General features: G+C 46.4%; 1 protein-coding gene across 1 annotated transcript; it reads right to left on the reverse strand.

Moving 5' to 3' along the window:
• Positions 1 to 2,864: 2,864 nt before the first annotated feature.
• On the reverse strand, positions 2,865 to 21,900 carry LOC140430242 (tapasin-related protein-like). The gene is made up of 5 exons (XM_072517670.1): positions 21,855 to 21,900; positions 15,244 to 15,564; positions 13,916 to 14,245; positions 12,655 to 12,762; positions 2,865 to 3,725 (listed from the first exon to the last, which is right to left on the reverse strand). The coding sequence occupies exons 1-4, from the start codon at positions 21,898 to 21,900 to the stop codon at positions 12,662 to 12,664; spliced, it is 798 nt and encodes a 265-aa protein (XP_072373771.1). The 3' UTR covers positions 2,865 to 3,725; positions 12,655 to 12,661.
• Positions 21,901 to 22,288: the final 388 nt, after the last annotated feature.

Here is a 22,288-nt window from a genome sequence, read left to right on the forward strand (position 1 = left end):
AGGCTGTCAGGGAAGGACACAAGTGAAATGTGGAACTTGTTCAAGGAACAGGTACTACGTGTCCTTGATATGTATGTCCCTGTCAGGCAGGGAAGAGATGGTCGAGTGAGGGAACCATGGTTGACAAGAGAGGTTGAATGTCTTGTTAAGAGGAAAAAGGAAACTTATGTAAGGCTGAGGAAACAAGGTTCAGACAGGGCACTGGAGGGATACAAGATAGTCAGGAGGGAAGTGAAGAAAGGGATTAGGAGAGCTAAGAGAGGGCATGAACAATCTTTGGCGGGTAGGATCAAGGAAAACCCCAAGGCCTTTTACACATATGTGAGAAATATGAGAATGACTAGAGCGAGGGTAGGTCCGATCAAGGACAGTAGCGGGAGATTGTGTATTGAGTCTGAAGAGATAGAAGAGGTCTTGAATGAGTACTTTTCTTCTGTATTTACAAGAGGGGCCAAATTGTTGGAGAGGACAGTGTGAAACAGACTGGTAGGCTCGAGGAAATACTTGTTAGGAAGGAAGATGTGTTGGGCATTTTGAAAAACTTGAGGATAGACAAGTCCCCCGGGCCTGATGGGATATATCCAAGGATTCTATGGGAAGCAAGAGATGAAATTGCAGAGCCGTTGGCAATGATCTTTTCGTCCTCACTGTCAACAGGGGTGGTACCAGGGGATTGGAGAGTGGCGAATGTCGTGCCCCTGTTCAAAAAAGGGAATAGGGATAACCCTGGGAATTACAGGCCAGTTAGTCTTACTTCAGAGGTCGGCAAAGTAATGGAAAGGGTACTGAAGGATAGGATTTCTGAGTATCTGGAAAGACACTGCTTGATTAGGGATAGTCAGCACGGATTTGTGAGGAGTAGGTCTTGCCTTACAAGTCTTCTGAATTCTTTGAGGAGGTGACCAAGCATGTGGATGAAGGTAAAGTAGTGGATGTAGTGTACATGGATTTTAGTAAGGCATTTGAACAGGTTCCCCATGGTAGGCTTATGCAGACAGTAAGGAGGCATGGGATAGTGGGCAATTTGGCCAGTTGGATAACGAACTGGCTAACCGATAGAAGTCAGAGAGTGGCAGTGGATGGCAAATATTCAGCCTGGTTCCCAGTTACCAGTGGTGTACCACAGGGATCAGTTATGGGTCCTCTGCTGTTTGTGATTTTCAGTAATGACTTGGATGAGGGAGTTGAAGGGTGGGTCAGTAAATTTGCAGATGATACGAAAATTGGTGGAGTTGTGGATAGTGAGGAGGGCGGTTATCGTCTGCAAAGAGACATAGATAGGATGCAGAGCTGGGCTGAGAAGTGGCAGATGGAGTTTAACCCTGAAAAGTGTGAGGTTGTCCATTTTGGAAGGACAAATATGAATGCGGAACACAGGGTTAACGGTAGAGTTCTTGGCAATGTGGAGGAGCAGAGAGATCTTGGGGTCTATGTTCATACATCTTTGAAAGTTGCCACTCAAGTGGATAGAGCTGTGAAGAAGGCCTATGGTGTGCTAGCGTTCATTAACAGAGGAATTGAATTTAAGAGCCGTGAGGTGATGATGCAGCTGTACAAAACTTTGGTAAGGCCACATTTGGAGTACTGTGTACAGTTCTGGTCGCCTCATTTTAGGAAGGATGTGGAAGCTTGGGAAAAGCTGCAAAGGAGATTTACCAGGATGTTGCCTGGAATGGAGAGTAGGTCTTACGAGGAAAGGTTGAGGGTGCTAGGCATTTTCTCATTAGAACGGAGAAGGATGAGGGGCAACTTGATGGAGATTTATAAGATGATCAGGTGAATAGATAGAGTAGACAGTCAGAGACGTTTTCCCCAGGTGGAACAAACCATTACAAGGGGACATAAATTTAAGGTGAATGGTGGAAGAGATAGGGGGGGGGATGTCAGAGGTAGGTTTTTTAACCCAGAGAGTTGTGGGGGCATGGAATGCACTGCCTGTAGAAGTAGTTGAGTCGGAAACATTAGGGACCTTCAAGCAGCTATTGGATAGGTACATGGATTACGGTAGAATGATATAGTATAGATTAATTTATTCTTAAGGGCAGCACGGGAGTATTGTGGATAGCATAATTGCTTCACAGCTTCAGGGTCCCAGGTTCGATTCCGGCTTGGGTCACTGTCTGTGCGGAGTCTGCACATCCTCCCAGTGTGTGCGTGGGTTTCCTCCGGGTGCTCCGGTTTCCTCCCACAGCCCAAAGATGTGCAGGTTAGGTGGATTGGTAATGATAAATTGCCTTTAGTGTTGGGTGGAAGTGTTGACCTTGGGTGGGGTGCTCTTTCCAAGAGCCTGTGCAGACTCGATGGGCCGAATGGCCTCCTTCTGCACTGTAAATTCTATGATAATCTATGATTAATCTAGGACAAAGGCTCGGCACAACATCGTGGGCCGAAGGGCCTGTTATGTGCTGTATTTTTCTATGTTCTATGCCCTAAGACCTATTGGCTGAGTGAATCAGACAAAACAGTTACCTAACATAAATATACCTTGTGTATCTTAGAGAAAACAACGTCAGGCTGCCGTAATCAAATCCCCCGGTAACTCCACGATGAACGTACAATCTAAGCACGTGTTTGTAAAGGGACAACTCGGGACAATGTTAACCAATCTATCCAATGTTAGTTTAAGATACACAATTAAAATAAGAGAACTAAAAACAAAAACGGTTGCTAAATCTTGGAGGACGGGCATATTAGAAGGAAGAGTTTGCAAGGCTGTAACCTTGTGTTACTCTGATCCACATTGTGAGATCACAGCAGGCACTTTTAATCGGTTGTAGTTGGATTTAACTCGATTTAATTATGTAAAACCCACTTTCCAAGAATATAATCAAAGTGATGAATAAAGCAAAGTCAACGGTGAAAACTATTCTGTAAAATGACATTGTATTTTTCTGAATGAGTTCACAGAATAATAATATTGCAGATATCACACGGAATCACATTACAGTTCAGTATGGGCAAGGCTGAGGCAGACAGGTTTCTAATCAGTAAGGGAATCAAAGGTTGTGGGGACAGGGCGCATCAGATTTGATGAACCTTACCTCTTCCCCATGTCACAATCTTAAAGTCTAAAACTATAATCAGTTAATTTTAATTTTAGTCACACGCAGCAATTAGATATCAATATCAAAAAGGAAAGAAATAGCTCCAACATCAAACGACTTTGTGCAAAATCAAAGATTGACAGGAATGTCAATTTCGCTCAGTGATCTTTTCTTGATTGCCTGAACCGTGAACAGGATGGTACAGGTTGATCCCCAATGAACATATCAAATGGAGCTTTTGGTGAAAAACAATATAATGACTCAACCCACTTTATCAAGCGAGATAAACAACATTATTGTTAGGTGGAATCTTCTTGCAGATTACATGTACGTTTCCCAGTAGGCAGCGCAAATGCTTCAGTCATGACATTTGTTCATGAACAAGAAATTACATGTCCAGCTTCACAAGTTAATCGAAAGACTCACTTGTCCTCACCAAGAACTAAATCAACGAAAATAAAGAAATAAACAACGTTTAGTATATTAAATAGCTTGAATTATTTTGTTTTTTAACCACTGCTTCATGTGTTTCCCTTTTCTGAAACTGACAGCATTTCCGTGAATAACTTTCACCATTATCAGTCACCTTTTCATTGTCATATTACATCTCAAACTCGCTTTGGTTATAAATGCAGGTTTCAGAAGTAAAATATTGAATTTTTGAAGTGCACAATACGTAATCTGTAAAAAAAAAAAGAGCCGATTGCCTCGTTAAATATAAGTTAAATAGCATGTATAAGTTTTGCAGATAATTTACACGAAATGAATTAACTTTGAATACCTATAGGCCCTATCTGTAAATGATGCATATATTATGACGTTGAAATATTCAGAAACAGGGGAATTCATAACAGGGAAACAAATAAATGGCTGAGGAACAAATTCTATCTTTGCTTCTCTCTTCAGAAAGGAAGACATGAATAATATGCTGGAAGTTCAGTAAAACACAAGTTTTAGTAAGGAGCTGTTGGAAATAAGTATTAGCAAAGAAATAGTTTTGAGGAAATTAACGAGATTAAGGCGGGCATATCTCTGGGACCTGATAATCCTCATTCCCGAATACAGAAGGAAGGAAGTGGCCCTAGAAATGGGAGAGCCATTGGTCGCCATTTTCCAAAATTCGTTGGACTCTGGAACATTCTGACAGATTTCAGGGTAGCGAAGTAAACCCCGATATGTAAGAAGGGAGGTAGAGAGAAAACAGGGACTTATAGACTAGTGAGCGTAACGTTGGTAGTAGGCAAGTTGCTGGAGTCCATTCTCTTTTTAAAAAAATAATTTTTATTAAAGGTTTTCATAAAATATCAATAACAAAATGAGAAAGAAAAAAGAACCCAACAGGGTTAAGTACAAAACACAATCTAAAAAAGCAATCCCCCAAACCCCTCCCCCCTGTACCTAAATAATAAATTAACACTAACACCCCGACTTAAGACAACAGGTGTATACACCCCCTCAGATCCTCCAGTGTAAATAACATAAACAAAAATAAAGTAACCCCCCCCCCCCCACCACCACGAGCTGCTGCTGCCATTGACCAATGTCTATCGTTCTGCCAGAAAGTCTAAGAACGGTTGCCACCGCCTAACGAACCCTTGTACCGACCCTCTCAAGGCGAATTTCACCCTCTCCAATTTAATGAATCCTGCCATATCGCTGATCCAGGATTCCACGCTTGGGGGCCTCGTATCTTTCCACTGAAGGAGAATCCTTCGCCGGGCTACCAGGGACGCAAAGGCCAGAATTCCGGCCTCTTTCGCCTCCTGCACTCCCGGCTCCTCTGCCACCTCAAATATTGCGAGCCCCCAGCCCGGTTTGACCCTGGATCCTACCACCCTCGACACCGTCCTCGCTACGCCCTTCCAAAATTCCTCCAGCACTGGGCATGCCCAGAACATATGGTGTGATTTGCTGGGCTCCCTGAGCACCCAACACACCTGTCCCCACCCCCAAAGAACCTGCTCATCCTTGTCCCGGTCATGTGTGCCCTGTGTAGCACCTTAAACTGTATGAGGCTGAGCCTCGCGCATGAAGAGGAAGAGTTCACCCTCCCTAGGGCATCTGCCCGCGTCCCCTCTTCGATCTCCTGTCCCAACTCCTCCTCCCACTTACCTTTCAACTCCACCACCGAGGCCTCCTCCTCCTCCTGCATCACCTGGTAAGTTTCTGAGATCTTCCCCACTCCCTCCCCACCCCCCCGAGGGTGCCCTGTCCTGTACTGTGTGTGGCAGTAGCCGTGGGAATTCCACCATGTGCCATCTGGCAAACGCCCTTACCTGCAAGTACCTGAAGGTGTTCCCCGGGGGGAGCCCGTACTTCTCCTCCAGCTCACCCAAGCTCGCGAACTTCCCGTCCACAAACAGGTCCCCCAACCTTTGTATGCCTGCCCTGTGCCACCCCGAAAACCCTCCACCTGTTCTTCCTGGGGCGAACCGGTGGTTCCCCAGTAATGGGGTCCATGCCGAGGCCCTAACCTACCCCCTATGCCGCCTCCACTGGCCCCAAATTTTGAGGGCCGCCACACCACCGGGCTCGTGGTATACCTCCTTGGAGGGAGCGGCAGCGGTGCCGTTGCCAGCCTCTTCCATGCAGCCCCCTCCCCCTTCATCACCCACTTGCGCACCATTGTCGCATTGGCGGCCCAGTAGTACCCACAGGTTGGGCAGCGTCAGCCCCCCCTATCTCTACTCCGCTCCAGGAACACCCTTCTCACCCTCGGAGTCCCTCGCGCCCACACAAACCCCATTATACTCCTGTTAACCCGCCTGAAAAAAGCATTCGGGATAAACACGGGGAGGCACTGGAACAGCAACAAAAACCTTGGGAGCACCGTCATTTTGACTGACTGTATCCTACTCGCCAGGGACAGCGGCAACCCTACCCGCCAGGGACAGCGGCAACACGTCCCACCTCTTGAACTCCTCCTCCATTTGCTCCACCAGCCTTGTAAAGTTAAGCCTATGCAGGGCCCCCCAGCTCCTGGCCACCTGGACCCCCAAATATCTGAAACTCCTCTCCTCCCTTTTTAGTGGGAGCTCGCCAATCCCCCTCTCCTGGTCCCCTAGCCAAACTACAAACAGCTCGCTCTTCCCCATATTGAGCTTGTTCCCCGAAAAGTCCCCGAATTGCCTAAGCATCCTCATTACCTCTAGCATTCCTCCCACCGGGTCCGCCACATACAGCAGCAGGTCGTCCGCATAAAGCAACACCCTATGCTCCTCCCCACCCCGCACCAACCCCCTCCAGTTCCTCGACTCTGTGCCATCGCCAGGGGTTCAATCGCCAGTGCGAAGAGCAGGGGGGACAGGGGACACCCCTGTCTCGTCCCTCAGTGCAACCGAAAGCACTCAGACCTCCTCCTATTTGTGGCCACATTCGCCATCGGGACCTCATACAACAGCCTAACCCACCTGACAAACCCCTCCCCAAACCCAAACCTCTTCACCACCTCCCACAGGTACCCCCACTCTACCCTATCGAAGGCTTTCTCAGCGTCCATCGCCACCACTATCTCCGCCTCCACCTCCCTCGCCGGCATCATGATAACGTTCAAAAGCCTCCGCACATTCGCCTTCAACTGTCTCCCCTTCACAAACCCCGTCTGGTCTTCATGGATGATCTGTGGCACACAATCCTCAATCCTCGTGGCTAAGACCTTCGCCAGCACCTTGGCATCTACATTTAGCAAGGAAATCGGTCTGTAAGACCCACATTGCAGGGGATCCTTGTCCCGCTTCAGGATCAAGGAGATCAGTGCCCGGGACATCGTTGGGGGTAAAGCCCCCCCCCCTCCCTTGCCTCATTGAAGGTCCTAACTAACAGCGGGCCCAACAGGTCCATATATTTTTTATAGAACTCGACCGGGAAACCGTCCGGCCCCGGTGCCTTCCCCGCCTGCATGCTTCCTATCCCTTTGATCAGCTCCTCCAGCCCAATCGGGGCCCCCAGTCCCGCCACCAGTCCCTCTTCCACCTTTGGAAACCTCAATTGGTCCAGGAAACGGCCCATCCCTCCCTCCTCCCGTGGGGGCTCGGATTGGTACAATTCCTCGTAGAAGTCCCTGAAGACCCCATTGATGCCAACCCCACTCCGCACCACGCTCCCTCCCCTGTCCTTAACTCCCCCGATCTCCCTAGCTGCGTCCCGCTTCCGAAGCTGATGCGCCAGCATCTGGCTTGCCTTTTCCCCATACTCGTAGACCACCCCCTGGGCCTTCCTCCACTGCACCTCCGCCTTCCTGGTGGTCACCAGGTTGAATTCGGCCTGGAGGCTGCGCCTCTTCCTCAACAATCCTTCCTCAGGTTCTTCCACATACCTCCTGTCTACCCTCACCATCTCCCCCACCAGCCTCTCCCTCTCCCCCCGCTCCCTCCACTCCTTGTGGGCCCTGATGGAGATCAGCTCTCCCCTCACCACCGCCTTCAGTGCCTCCCATACCATCCCCACTCGGACCTCCCCGTTGTCGTTGGTCTCCAAGTACCTCTCTACATTTCCTCGGACCCGCTCGCTCACCTCCTCGTCCGCAAAACAGCCCACCTCCAAGCGCCACAGCGGGCGCTGGTCCCTCTCCTCCCCCATCTCCAAGTCCACCCAATGCGGGGCGTGGTCTGAAATGGCTATTGCCAAATACTCGGTATCCTCTACTCTCACTATCAGCGCCCTACTCAAAATGAAAAAGTCGATTCGAGAATAAGCCTTATGGACATATGAGAAGAATGAAAATTCCCTAGCCCCCGGCCTTGCAAATCTCCAAGGGTCCACCCCTCCCATTTGGTCCATAAATCCCCTCAACACTCTAGCCGCCGTCGGCTTCCTACCCGTCCTAGACCTGGAGCGATCCAGTGCAGGATCCAACACCGTGTTAAAGTCTCCCCCCATTATCAGGCCCCCCACTTCCAAGTCTAGGATCAGACCCAACATACGCCGCATAAAACCCGCATCGTCCCAGTTCGGAGCATACACATTGACCAGTACCACCCTCTCTCCCTGCAACTTACCACTTACCATTATGTACCTTCCGCCATTATCTGCCACAATGCTCGAAGCCTCGAATAACACCTTCTTTCCCACCAAGATCGCCACCACTCGATTTTTGGCATCTAGCCCCGAGTGAAACACCTGACCTACCCACCCTTTCCTCAGTCTTACCTGGTCTGCCACCTTCAGGTGTGTCTCCTGGAGCATAACCACATCCGCCTTGAGCTCCTTCAGGTGCGCGAACACGCGGGCCCGCTTAACCGGCCCATTCAGTCCCCTTACATTCCAGGTTATCAGCCGGATCAGGGGGCTACCCGCCCCCCTCCCCCACCGACTAGCCATGACCCCTCCTCGGCCAGCCACGCGCCCGCACCCCACACCCGGCCCATTCCCCACAGCGGCATACCCCCGTCTCGACCCACCCCACTCGCTCCAGCTCCTCCTTGATCTTTGCAGCAGCAACTCGATTTCCCCCCCCCCCCCCCACCCCACCCCGGCTAGGACCCATCCTAGCTGGTTTACTTCCCCCATTGCACTTCCACAAGTCAGCTGACTCCTGCTGACCCCGGCCACTCCCGCCTCCCCTTCGAATCCTCCCATTATGTGGCACACCCTTCTCTCCCGCTCCCCATTCACAGGTCCTCCCCCTCTGTTCTCACGCTCCCCATTCACAGGCTCTCCCCCTCCGTTCTAAGCGCGGGAAACAATCCTCGCTTCCCCGCCCCGGTCCCGCCCCCTCCCCCCAGTCTTCAGCGCGGGAAAAAATCCCGCGCTCTCCACCTACCAGGCCCCACCAACAACCAAAACAGTGCCCAACCCGCCCGAACCACCCTCCCCAACCCGAAAGAGAAAAACACAGAGAAAAAGAAACCCAAAACAATGCAAAGGCCCCCCCGCCTCCCCCCCCCGAACCAAAAATAGGCATAACATATCCACCGCAGTCCCCAATCGCCCATCCCGACCCTCAGTCTGTGTCCAGCTTCTCGGCCTGAACAAAGGCCCACGCCTCCTCCGGAGACTCAAAATAATGGTGCCGGTCCTTGTAGGTAACCCACTGTCGCGCCGGCTGCAACATGACAAACTTCACCCCCTTCCTGTGCAGCACCGCCTTTGCTCGATTGTAGCCGGCCCTCCTCTTCGCCACCTCTGCACTCCAGTCCTGATATATCCGAACTTCCGCGTTCTCCCACCTGCTGCTCCTCTCCTTCTTGGCCCACCTGAGCACACACTCCCGATCGACGAACCGATGGAACCGCACCAGCACCGCCCGCGGAGGCTCATTAGCCTTGGGCCGCCTCGCCAACACTATGGGCCCCTTCCAGCTCCAGGGGCCCCTGGAAGGACCCCGCTCCCATCAGCGAGTTTAACATGGTGACCACATAGGCCCCCACATCCGGCCCCTCCAGGAGGCCCAGAATCCGCAGATTCTTCCGCCTCGACCGATTCTCCATCTCCTCGAACCGCTCCTCTCCATTTCTTGTGGAGCGCCTCGTGCGCCTCCACCTTTACCGCCAGGACTAAGATCTCGTCCTCATTGTCAGAGATCTTTTGTTGAGCCTCTCGGATCGCCACCCCCTGGGCCGTCTGTGTCTCCAGCAGCTTATCAATAGCAGCCTTCATCGGCTCTAGCAGATCCGTTTTAATCTCTGAGGCAGCGCTGGATACCCTCCTGTTGCTCCTCCGCCCACTGCCTCCACGCTGCCTGGTCTCCGCCTGCCGCCATTTTGTCCTTCTTCCCTCCCTTCTTCTGGTCCACCACCACCTTTTTTGTCGCGCCGCTCCTAATTAAAGCCATATACTGACGGGGAGCTGTTATTAACTCCTTCCCACACCGGGAAACGTCGAAAAAGTGCCCTTGGGGGCCCTGAAAAGGGCCCAAAAGTCCCTTTTTGTGGGAGCCGCTGAATGTGCGACTTAGCTCCGCATAGCCGCAACTGGAAGTCTGGAGTCCATTCTCAAGGATTTCATAGCACAGCATTTGGAAAGCAGTGGTGTATTTGGGCGAAGTCAGCATGAATTTACGAAAGGAAAATCATGCTTGAAAAATAGACTGGAATTTTTTGAAGATGCAACTAGTATGCTTGACCAGGGAGAAGCGGTGGATATGGTTTATTGAGACTTTCAGGATTCTTTCAACAAGGTATCATATCGCGGATTAATATTTTAAAGCTTGGGATTATGGATAGTGTCTTGCAATGGATAGAAAGCTGGGTAGGGAACAGAAAGAAAAAAGTTGAAATAAATGGTGCTTTTTCTGATTGGCAGGCAATGAATGACTAATGGTGTACTGCAAGGATCTGTGCTAGGACCCCAACTGTTCACATTATATATTAATGATGTGGGCGAACTAAATGTATTTTCTCCAAATTTGCAGTTGATATAAAGTTGGGTGGGGGGGGGGGGGTGATTTGTGCGTAGGACGCATAGACGCTTCAGTGGGATTTGGATACGCTGGGTAAGTGGGCATATACATCGCAGATGCTGTATGCTGTGGATAAATGTGAGGTTATGCTCTTCGGTAGCAGAGATAAGATGGAAGATAATGATTTGAATGGGTGTAAATTGAGAGAGGTGGATACTCAGCAAGACTTGGATACTTGGTGTCCTCCTGCATCGGCCGCTGAAATTCAGCGCGCAGGTACTGCAGGCAGTAAATAAGGCAAATAGTATGTTGGCCTTCATAGAAATATATAAACATAGAAACATAGAAAATAAAGGCAGGAGGAAGCGACTCGGCCCTTCGAGATTGTTCTACCATTCATTATGAACATGGCTGATTATTAAGGTCAAGACCCTGATACCCACCCCATCCCTTGATCGCATTAGCCCCAAAAGCTATATCTAATCTGTCTTGAAATTACACAAAGTTTTGGCCTGAACTTCTTTCTGTGGTAGCCAATCTCACAGATTCACCACTTTCTGGGGGAAAAAACGTCTCCTCATCTCAGTCCTAAAATATTTACCCCATGTCCTCAAACTATGACCCCAGTTCTGGACTTCACCTTTCACTCTGCTGAGCTGCAATGCATATAATCCTAACGGACGTAGTCTCTCCTCATATGACAGTCCCGCCATCCGAGGAATCAGCCAGATAAACCTTTGTTGCACTCCCTCCATAACAAGAACATTGATTGCATAAACATTGCACACAATACTCCAGGTGTGGCCTCACCAATGCCCTATACAATTGCAGTAAACATGTCTGTTTTAATACTCAAATCCTCTCGCAATGAATTTGATATAGCTCTTGGGCCTAAAGGGATCAACGGTTATGGGGGTAAAGCGGAATTAGGATATTGAATTTGATGATCAGCCATGCTCATAATGAATGGTAGAGCAGGCTCGAAGGGCCGAATCGTCTCCTCCTGCTTTCATTTTCTATGTTTCGATGAATCTAAACAAAAGCTGTACAATCGCTGGATGATCAAATAATACCTTGCATCTTCTTGACTCAATTAGTTATAAAAGCATGTACATCATTTGCTTTTCCTGAGTATACTATAGTTCGGATTTGTTTTTAAGAAGTTATGAAACTAATTAAAAGTTTGCAAATTGTACAGCTGGACAAAGGCATTAAATTGTTTTCCCAAAATCTTGGAATATTACGGCAATTTGCATCTATCCTCATATAGTTCCACATTCGTCCCCATAACTAGCTACGTACGGATCCATTTTCTTGTCATGCTGCGATAAGTATTTCACAATTAAAGGGCAGCACGGTGATGCAGTGGATAGCCCTGATACGCCGAAGACCCATGTTGGATCGCTGCCTCGGATCACTGTCCGTGTGAAGTTTGCACATTTTCGCTGTCTCCGTGTGTCTCACCACCGCAACCCAAAGATGTGCAGTGTAGGCGGATTGGCCACGCTAAATTGCCCCTTATATTTCACAATTAATATGATGTCCGTCTGGATGATAATACGGAATTATCTCATTCTTCAGTGAAATTTGGATAGGAAACTTCTCCTTTAATAACTAGCCACAAACAATCTTTGAGGATTATTGCATGCAATAACACTTTAAATGGGCTTCTGTTTAACATTGTTGTACAAAGCCACCCCGCAAATGTAGGTTTCATTTTCAAACTGCAATACATAAAATGGTTAGCACTGTTGTTTCACAGCGCCAGGGTCCCAGGTTCGATTCCCGACTTGGGTCACTGTCTCTGCCGGATCCGTACGTTCTCCCCCGTCTGTGTGGGGTTCATCCGGGTGGCCTGGTTTCCTCCCACAAATCCTGAAAGATGTGCTGTTAGGTAATTTGGACATTCTGAATTCTCCCTGTGTACCCGAACAGGCACCGGAGTGTGTGAACTAGGGGCTTTTCACAGTAACGTCATGGCAGTGCTGCAGTCTACTTGTGACAATAAAAATTATATTTTTTTATCGAATGTTAGGCGGTGCTGTGACAAACAAGAAAATAAACACTCAGGATTTACTTTGATTAATCTAATCTGTCCTTGTACTATGAGACATGTTTGGTTTCACTAACGGTCAATTCCATTTCTAATTTTGCGAATTGTTTTGGATATTTTCCGTGAGCACCTCGCGTAATCTGTTTGCTGTTGTATGCAAGCGGTAGCCCAGCGAATTTGGATGAAACGCGAATAGTCTGTAATAATATATTGCTTACCTTTAAATCAGCACCGTTTAAAATGGACGACAATCATAATTATCAGAATGAGAATCACGAGGAAGCCTAGTACAAAACGATGGATCAGAGCAACCTGGAACCTGTGAACTAAAGTACAGGATTTACAGGAATCACCGAATCATTATAAATAGCATTGTCCAACTACAATTAAATTAAACATATAAATTCAGGATTCAATAACAGGATTGAAATGAATGGACCTATAATTACAATATATCTAACTACAACAGGATGGACATGCCGCATGTGGGTTTTGAATCAAAAATGAAGCAAATTAGTTCTGTTCTGCAGTATGTTTCAATTATATGAAATGCGGGAGGACTGCTTCCATATATGTAAATTGAACGATGCATTGCTGGAAACCAGTCCTCATGAAATCACTAAACCGTTCACAGAAACTGACTTATGCTCCACGGTTTACCGTGTTCACTGGATCCAAATAAAATGCAGTTGTTCCAGGAATAAACAATGGTCGTAAGGTCATTTAAGTGCAGCAAAATAACAATTTGCAAGTTACAGAATTGCAAGCTCATTTCAAAGAACAATTAAAAGTACAGAACGGGAACAGGCCTTTCGGCCCTCCAAGTCTGTGCGGATCATGATGCCCTAACTAAAGAAAACCCTTCTGCCCTTTTCTCGGTCTGTAACCCTCTATTTCTTCCCTGTTCTGTATCCATCCAGATGCCTCGTAAATGTTGCTAATATGCCTCCTTCCACCACATCCTCTGACATTCCAGGCACCCACCACTCTCTGCGTGAAAAACGTGTCACACGCATCAGCCTTAAACTTTCCCCCTCTCACTTTGAACCTGTGCCCCCTTGTAATTGACACTTCCACCCTTGGAAAAAGCCTCATTGAACTTGGAATATTTTCTGGACCCACCATATCACACCCACACCATATCCCCCGCCCGCCCCACCACCACCACCGCTCGCATAAAAATATGGCAGCTTACTATGAGAAATACAACTGCATATAAACTTAAATTGTTTGTAGCGAAAAAGAAAGCCCGTAGAATCGGGGTTGGAATTAATTATGTTTTCCTTACTATTTAAAATATACGTGATTTCTTCATTTGCTGCGTTACCAATTTATGTTCAGCACAGGGATGAATTGGAAGGCTGTTTATAAGCAAATTACTGCGGATGCTGGAATCTTAAACCAAAGAGAATATGTTTAAACATTTTCCAGCATTTTATCTGTGGTCGCTGTTGATGATCTGTCAATAACTAAACTTACAATTCTTGTTTTCTCCACTATTTGGCACACCATTCCAATTTAGGGCATTGAAGGTGACATTAACTGGAATCTGAAGAGTCCGATGAGCTACTTGGCAGGTTACGTAACGAAGAGTTTGTGTGACTTCCAAGCAGCTGGAAAGTTCATAAAGTCCATCAGAATTTAGATTTTTAACTGTATGTATCCCAGTCACAGTTTGAAAGCCATCCTTGTACCAAGTCACATTGATACCATCCGGGTAAAACGCCGCCGTTTTACACGAAATAATTAGAGTTTTGGATGCATTAATGGCAAGTAATTCGGACTTGATGCTCAACGGAATTGGAGGAACTGCAAAATAAAGCAGAGAGAGACGTGTTTATTTTGCTGCCTGCTGCCTAATAAAAGGCATTGGCTAGTTATTCGATTTTCACTTGCACACAAACTCTCCGCCATATTTCGCGGCGTTTGCAGAGCAATTTAATTTTGCACCCTCTACAGAGTAGTGTATCACTTTGAGGAATTTGAATAAATTAAAACGTGAATAATGAGGAATTTAAATAAATTAAAACGTGAATAATATGGAACTTAAACCAGCTAGCAGAGTTAAGGCAAAATCAAAACAACCGAGGAAAGTCAAATTGCAAGTAAATATATATATAGGATTAAGGAAAAATTGTGAAACAGACAGGAAATCAGGAGAAAATGTGATGTATATCTGTACATAATACATGACAATTGCATGATTTGAGATATATTCTGAAAGTGTTTGGAACTAAGTACCCGGTGTGCCATGCAGTGATCAGAAAATCGAGATGGGAGCTTCGTTAATAATTACAGTTCCTTCGCAACGGCTGAATCTTAACGTTGAGTAATATTATTAAGTGATGAAAGCGCATTTTCAGACCCATTGCACAACAGTTATCGATATACTTTATTGACTTTCATTTAAAAATAACTCAGAAGAGCAAACAAAAGCGTTGCCAATTCGTTACATCCCGCTTCATAGTTTGCGACGAAGTCAGGATCTAATACAGTTAATTCATCAATTAAATACCAATGGAATTGCATTATAGTTGTCACACACAAATGGGGATTAATTTAAATTTTATCGAAGTGGAAAGTTCATGACATGCGATTAATAGTCTGCTATATCTCTCTCTCGTGTCCTTTATGTCACTTTGCATCACCCACAGTGAACCGTGACGTATTATTTTCCATTGCAATGCAAATAATATGTCTTACCAGAGCCATTGGAAAGCAAAAATCAAAGTTCAACAATCATATTAATTATAATACATATTCGATATCATCTGTACGGAATTATGTAAGGTGCGATTTTCGATTACCGTAGACGACAAGCGTGGACCCAGTTCCATTTGTAAATAGGTTATCCAGATGTTTTACTCCGCAGTAATAGACTCCCGAATCTGCGACCTGGACTTTCAGGAGCTGAAGAGAGGCTTCACCTTTCCTCAAACGAACAAATTGTTTTCTACTGTCCGTTCCCTGCTGCAGGAACTCAGTGTTGCCCAGTTTCCACCAATAAATATTCGCTTTCGAAATATCTTGAAGAAAATGAAACGCGCAATGAAATGTAAAGTTTTCACCAGCCACCCTGTGAGCATTTTGGGGGGCTTGGAATACTTTCCTCTGACCATCGGCAATATCTGTGAGAAATAAATGTAAACAATAAGAAAATTATTCTCTGGCATCAAAGGTAAAGGTGGAAGAAAAGGAAAAAGAGATTTAGAGCGGGTTGGGGATGAGGGTAGAGGGTCGGGGTAGTTGGGCGCGATGGGGGTGGGGAGGGGCAAAGAACGTTAAAGATATACCTGTGTAAATAATGAGGAGAAGATTTACACATGGAAGCAAAACAGCATCCAAAAACATGTTCAACAGAGGAAATATCAATTCACCATGAGGTGGCACTGAGCCCAGGTTGCTTCGAAACCGCATAAGTAATTAACTCAAAGTCACTTCCACGTGCTGCCTGCCAAAACAATGAGATAAATCAACCGATTATGGAACGATCAGTCATTCGCATCACACCTGGTCAGAACATTTGAAGAATTATTCATATAAACCGCAGAGCATGGTTGTTGTGCTGCTCATTGGATAGATTTGTTTATTGTCACGTGTATCGAGTTACAGTGGAAAGTAGTCTTCTGCATATAGTTCAGACAGATCATTCCATACATGAAAAAGTACATAGGGCAAACAGAAAATACACAATCTAAAAACATACACACAGGCATCGGCTGACGCATACAGGAGTGTAGTACTACTCAGTAGAGAAGGTGTGTTAAGGTATCAGAAACGTCCATCAGAGGGTTGTTAACTGCGGGGAAGAAGCTGTTTTGAATCTGTTAGTGCGTTTTATCAGAACTGGCTGGGCAACAAGAGACAGAGAGTAGTGGTGGAAGGGAGTGTCTCAAAATGGAGACAGGTGACTAGTGGTGTTCCACAGGGATCCGTGCTCGGGCCACTGTTGTTTGTGATATACATAAATGATCTGGACGAAGGTATAGGTGGTCTGATTAGCAAGTTTGCAGATGATACTAAGATTGGTGAAGTTGCAGATAGCGAGGAAGACTGTCAGAGAATACAGCAAAATATAGATAGATTGGAGAGTTGGGCAGAGAAATGGCAGATGGAGTTCAATCCAGGCAAATGCGAGGTGATGCATTTTGGAAGATCTAACTCAAGAGCGGACTATACGGTCAATGGAAGAGTCCTGGGGAAAATTGATGTACAGAGTGATCTGGGAGTTCAGGTCCATTGTACGCTGAAGGTGGCAACGCAGGTCGATAGAGTGGTCAAGAAGGCGTACAGGATGCTTGCCTTCATCGGACGGGGTATTGAGTACAAGAGTCGGCAGGTCATGTACAGTTGTATAGGACTTTGATTAGGCCGCATTTGGAATACTGCGTGCAATTCTGGTCGCCACATTAACAGAAGGGTGTGGATGCTTTAGAGAGGGTGCAGAGGAGGTTCACCAGGATGTTTCCTGGTAAGGAGGGTGTTAGCTATGAAGAAAGGTCGAGTAGATTAGGATTGTTTTTGTTGGAAAGACGGAGGTTGAGGGGGGGACCTGATTGAGGTCTACAAAATTATGAGAGGTATGGACAGGGTGGATAGCAACAAGCTCTTTCCAATAGTGGGGGTGCAATTAAAAGGGGTCACGATTTCAAGGTGAGAGGGGGAAAGTTTATGGGAGATGTGCATGGAAAGTTAATTACGCAGAGGGCGGTGGGTGCCTGGCACGCTTTTCCAGTGGAGGTGGTAGAGGCAGGCATGATAGCATCGTTCAAGATGCATCTAGACAGATATATGAACGGGCGGGGAACAGAGGGAAGTAGATCCTTGGAAAATAGGAGACAGGTTTAGATAAAGGATCTGGATCGGCGCACGCTGAGAGGGCCGAAGGGCCTGTTCCTGTGCTGTAATTTTCTTTGTTCTTTGTTCTGTATCTCCTGCCCGATGGAAGAATGAAGAAGTCAGGTGGGACAGATGATTTGCTACATAGGAAATATATCATGGGGGTTAATGGCTCATTTGTCGATTGGTAGTCTGTAACTATTGGGTGCCACAAGGATCAGTACTGTGGTCTCAAATATGTGCCATCTATATTAGTGACAGAATTAGGGGACCTAATATATTGCACCCGTATTTTCTCAGATAGGTATGAAGCCAATTGATCCAAGCCCGTGCCGACCATGCTGCCCGACTAAACTACAATCTTCTACACTACCTGGGTCCGTATCCCTCTATTCCCATCCTATTCATGTATTTGTCGAGATGCCCCTTAAATGTCACTATCGTCCCTGCTTCCACTACCTCCTCCGGTAGCGAGTTCCAGGCACCCACTACCCTCTGCGTAAAAAACATGCCTCGTAAATCTACTCTAAACCTTGCCCCTCTTACCTTAAACCTATGCCCCCTAGTAATTGACCCCTCTACCCTGGAGAAAAGCCTCTGACTATCCACTCTGTCTATGCCCCTCATAATTTTGTATACCTCTATCAGGTCTCCCCTCAACCTCCTTCGTTCCAGTGAGAACAAACCGAGTTTATTCAACCGCTCCTCCTAGCTAATGCCCTCCATACCAGGCAACATTCTGGTAAATCTCTTCTGCACCCTCTCTAAAGCCTCCACATCCTTCTGGTAGTGTGGCGACCAGAATTGAACACTATACTCCAAGTGTGGCCTAACTAAGGTTCTATACAGCTGCAACATGACTTGCCAATTCTTATACTCAGTGCCCCGGCCAATGAAGGCAAGCATGCCGTATGCCTTCTTGACTACCTTCTCCACCTGTGTTGCCCCTTTCAATTACCTGTGGACCTGTACTCCTAGATCTCTTTGACTTTCAATACTCCTGAGGGTTCTACCATTCACTGTATATTCCCTACCTGCATGAGACCTTTCAAAATGCATTACCTCACATTTGTCCGGATTAAACTCCATCTGCCATCTCTCTGCCCAAGTCTCCAAACAATCTAAATCCTGCTGTATCCTCCAACAGTCCTCATCGCTATCCGCAATTCCACCAACCTTTGTGTCGTCTGCAAACTTACTAATCAGACCAGTTACATTTTCCTCCAAATCATTTATATATACTACAAAGAGCAAAGGTCCCAGCACTGATCCCTGTGGAACACCACTGGTCACAGCCCTCCAATTAGAAAATCATCCTTCCATTGCTACTCTCTGCCTTCTATGGCCTAGCCAGTTCTGTATCCACCTTGCCAGCTCACCCCTGATCCTGTGTGACTTCACCTTTTGTACTAGTCTACCATGAGGGACCTTGTCAAAGGCCTTACTGAAGTCCATATAGACAACATCCACTGCCCTACCTGCATCAATCATCTTAGTGACCTCCTTGAAAAACTCTATCAAGTTAGTGAGACACGACCTTCCCTTCACAAAACCGTGCTGCCTCTCACTAATACGTCCATTTGCTTCCAAATGGGAGTAGATCCTGTCTCGAAGAATTCTCTCCAGTAATTTCCCTACCACTGAAGTAAGGCTCATCGGCCTGTAGTTCCCTGGATTATCCTTGCTACCCTTCTTAAACAGAGGAACAACATTGGCTATTCTCCAGTCCTCTGGGACATCACCTGAAGACAGTGAGGATCCAAAGATTTCTGTCAAGGCCTCAGCAATTTCCTCTCCAGCCTCCTTCAGTATTCTGGGGTAGATCCCATCAGGCCCTGGGGACTTATCTACCTTAATGTTTTTTTAAGACACCCAACACCTCGTCTTTTTGGATCTCAATGTGACCCAGGCTATCTACACACCCTTCTCCAGACTCAACATCTACCAATTTCTTCTCTTTGGTGAATACTGATGCAAGTATTCATTTAGTACCTCGCCCATTTCCTCTGGCTCCACACATAGATTGCCTTGCCTATCCTTCAGTGGGCCAACCCTTTCCCTGGCTACCCTCTTGCTTTTTATGTACGTGTAAAAAGCCTTGGGATTTTCCTTAACCCTATTTGCCAATGACTTTTCATGACCCCCTTCTAGCCCTCCTGACTCCTTGCTTAAGTTCCTTCCTAAATGTATTCTCTCAGACTCTCCTTAACCGTGGAAATTCCCAGAAACGGTCCCCTGAAGGCTGGATTATTGTAGAGATTCTAGGCTCAGTTAGACTGAGTTTTGATCAGCAAAGCAGTTCACTGTTATGGAGAAAACAGAAGCAAGTGGAATTAAGGAAGCTGTGGCTGTATTGAATGATAGTGTAGGCAGAAGGCAGAAATGGCCTGGTTCCTGCTTCTATTATGTTATTGTGTTTATGTTCTCTGCAACATTCACAATTGAGTTTCCTCCACCATTCATTGTCTTGAGATCAACTGCCTAGGCCGGTAGCCCTGGATTTATCGCTCTAAATCACTCCAACATCCTATCTCTCTTTAATCTTTATAAGGCTCTGTAAACTGAACACTTCAAAGAAGCATGTGGTAATCTCTCCTAACATTGCATACCAAGTATCGTTTTAGGTTTTATACTCTGTTCTTCTACAATCTCTGGCGTAAAATGGCAAATGCCGAGCTAGACAATTGTATATACCACATCGCAGTAAATGCAGCAATTCCTGTAGATAAAGTTATCTGCAGTTTTCAAAGTTCTGTTATTTCTAGTTGAAGAAATTGGGTAGATTCAGAATTTGGAGGGGGATTGGTGGAGTATCTGTGTCTTTCTAAATCTGATGGTGAAACCATAATCGGAAGCCCCTTTTGAAAAACATTGACCATTTAAGGCCATTCTCACAGGAGGCACTGGCATCCGCAAAGCAGCAATTCCCATATTGTTGTGCGTGATAACTTCTTTGTGGATTTCAGTCATCTCACGTTAAAGAGATTACTATATTTTCGGAATTGGGTGTGTATTTCATCAACATATCCATCAAATGGCACAGAAAACATGATAACAACTTCTATACTCATTACGTAAGGGGCTATGACACCTCATGCATCACTCCACATAAAGGTGATCAATCTATTCATCACCAGTAATGACTCTAGACATTATTTCATTGTGAAATGTTTACACAGCTCTGTCAGAGATTTGAAGTTCGACTAATATTTTCCAAAAATCCCCTATGGCAATACATGCACCCTGGTTTTTGGCTGACAAATATGCTGCACCCACGACTGACACATGGGAAGTTGGACATTTTAACCAGTAGATGCACTCCCGGGAACACGAGCTTGGAATTTCCGAGTCGTAAAGTACTTCAAAGAGCAGATATAGAATCATAGAGTCTTGACTCTGCAACAGAAGACCATTAAGCCCCTCGAGTCTGCACTGTCCCTCAAAAGAGAATCCTACCTCGGCCCAATTCCCCGTAACATCACCCAACCTTTGGACACTAAGCGATAACTTAGCATGGCCAATCCAGCTAATTTGCACATCTTTGGACTGTGGAACTAAACCGGAGCACCCGGAGAAACCCGACTCAGACACGGGTTTCAATTCTGGTCACCACACTACCAGAAGGATGTGGAGGCTTTAGAGAGGGTGCAGAAGAGATTTACCAGAATGTTGCCTGGTATGGAGGGCATTAGCTATGAGGAGCGGTTGAATAAACTTGGTTTGTTCTCACTGTAACGAAGGAGGTTGAGGGGAGACCTGATAGAGGTCTACAAAATCATGAGGGGCATAGACAGAGTGGATAGTCAGAGGCTTTTCCCCAGGGTAGAGGGGTCAATTACTAGGGGGCATAGGTTTAAGGTGAGAGGGGCAAGGTTTAGAGTAGATGTACGAGGCAAGTTTTTTGCGCAGAGGGTAGTGGGTGCCTGGAACTCACTACCGGAGGTGGTGGTGGAAGCAGGGACGATAGTGACATTTAAGGGGCATCTTGACAAATACATGAATAGGATGGGAATAGAGGGATACGGACCCAGGAAGTGTAGAAGATTGTAGTTTAGTCGGGCAGCATGGTCGGCACGGGCTTGGAGGGCCGAGGGGCCTGTTCCTGTGCTGTACATTTCTTTGTTCTTTGTTCTCTTTGTTCTTGGGTGAACGTACACATTCCCAGGCAGTCATATCCGCATGGCCGGAATCGAGTACTCGCACTCTGAGACAGCATTGCTAACCACTGTGCCACAGTGCCGAAAATATGTATGTCATTGACGCCCAGTTCAGATCAAGTGGGTAGTTAGTATGTATTAGTCATGATACAATCCCTCAGGTGGTCATAGATGCACAATGTAAATTTAGACAATGCCTGCAAGGTAGACCGAGATCAAAGTTTTCGGGCTCTTTGATGGTGATCCTCTGGATACGTGGTACGGCCAGCACGGATGGGCGAAAATTACACGTGATAGAAATACCTGGCAAGCGATCTGAAATAATGATGTTGTTTCCTTCCAACAGAAAATAGTTCAGGAAACTAAGGAAAAAAGTTATGGAAAAAAGACGGGCATGTCCCAAAACATCGAACAGTATTTACTTGCTCTCACTATGGAATCCGATGCAGATGTGTAATCGGACTCCATAGCTACCTTAGAAATCAGAACAGATGATTCTATGCACACATCAAACGGGCCTCTTAGAAAGCGGAGGGAACGAAATAAACTTCATAAAGTTCCTGCAGAGTAGGGAGGAAGGATATTTTTTTATAGACGATGTATCAAAAAAGAAGGACGTTGTTGCATCTTGGTTGACTGTTACTCTGGGGAAGTCAAAAAGACGATTAGCAGAATTAAGAACAGTTCTGAGTTATTGCACGAGGCATGCCAAACTGTTTGATATCCCTGGGTAATGTAGGGAACACGACTTGGATGTAATGAATATCATGGCGGAGCTGTCTGAAGAGAAATGTAACATTTATATTGGACAAAACGCTGAAGTCGGGACCTTTTGCGGTGCACTGAGAAAATAACA

The sequence above is a fragment of the Scyliorhinus torazame genome, chromosome 10 (assembly GCF_047496885.1).
Source record: "Scyliorhinus torazame isolate Kashiwa2021f chromosome 10, sScyTor2.1, whole genome shotgun sequence".
In the NCBI taxonomy this organism is placed as follows: domain Eukaryota; kingdom Metazoa; phylum Chordata; class Chondrichthyes; order Carcharhiniformes; family Scyliorhinidae; genus Scyliorhinus; species Scyliorhinus torazame.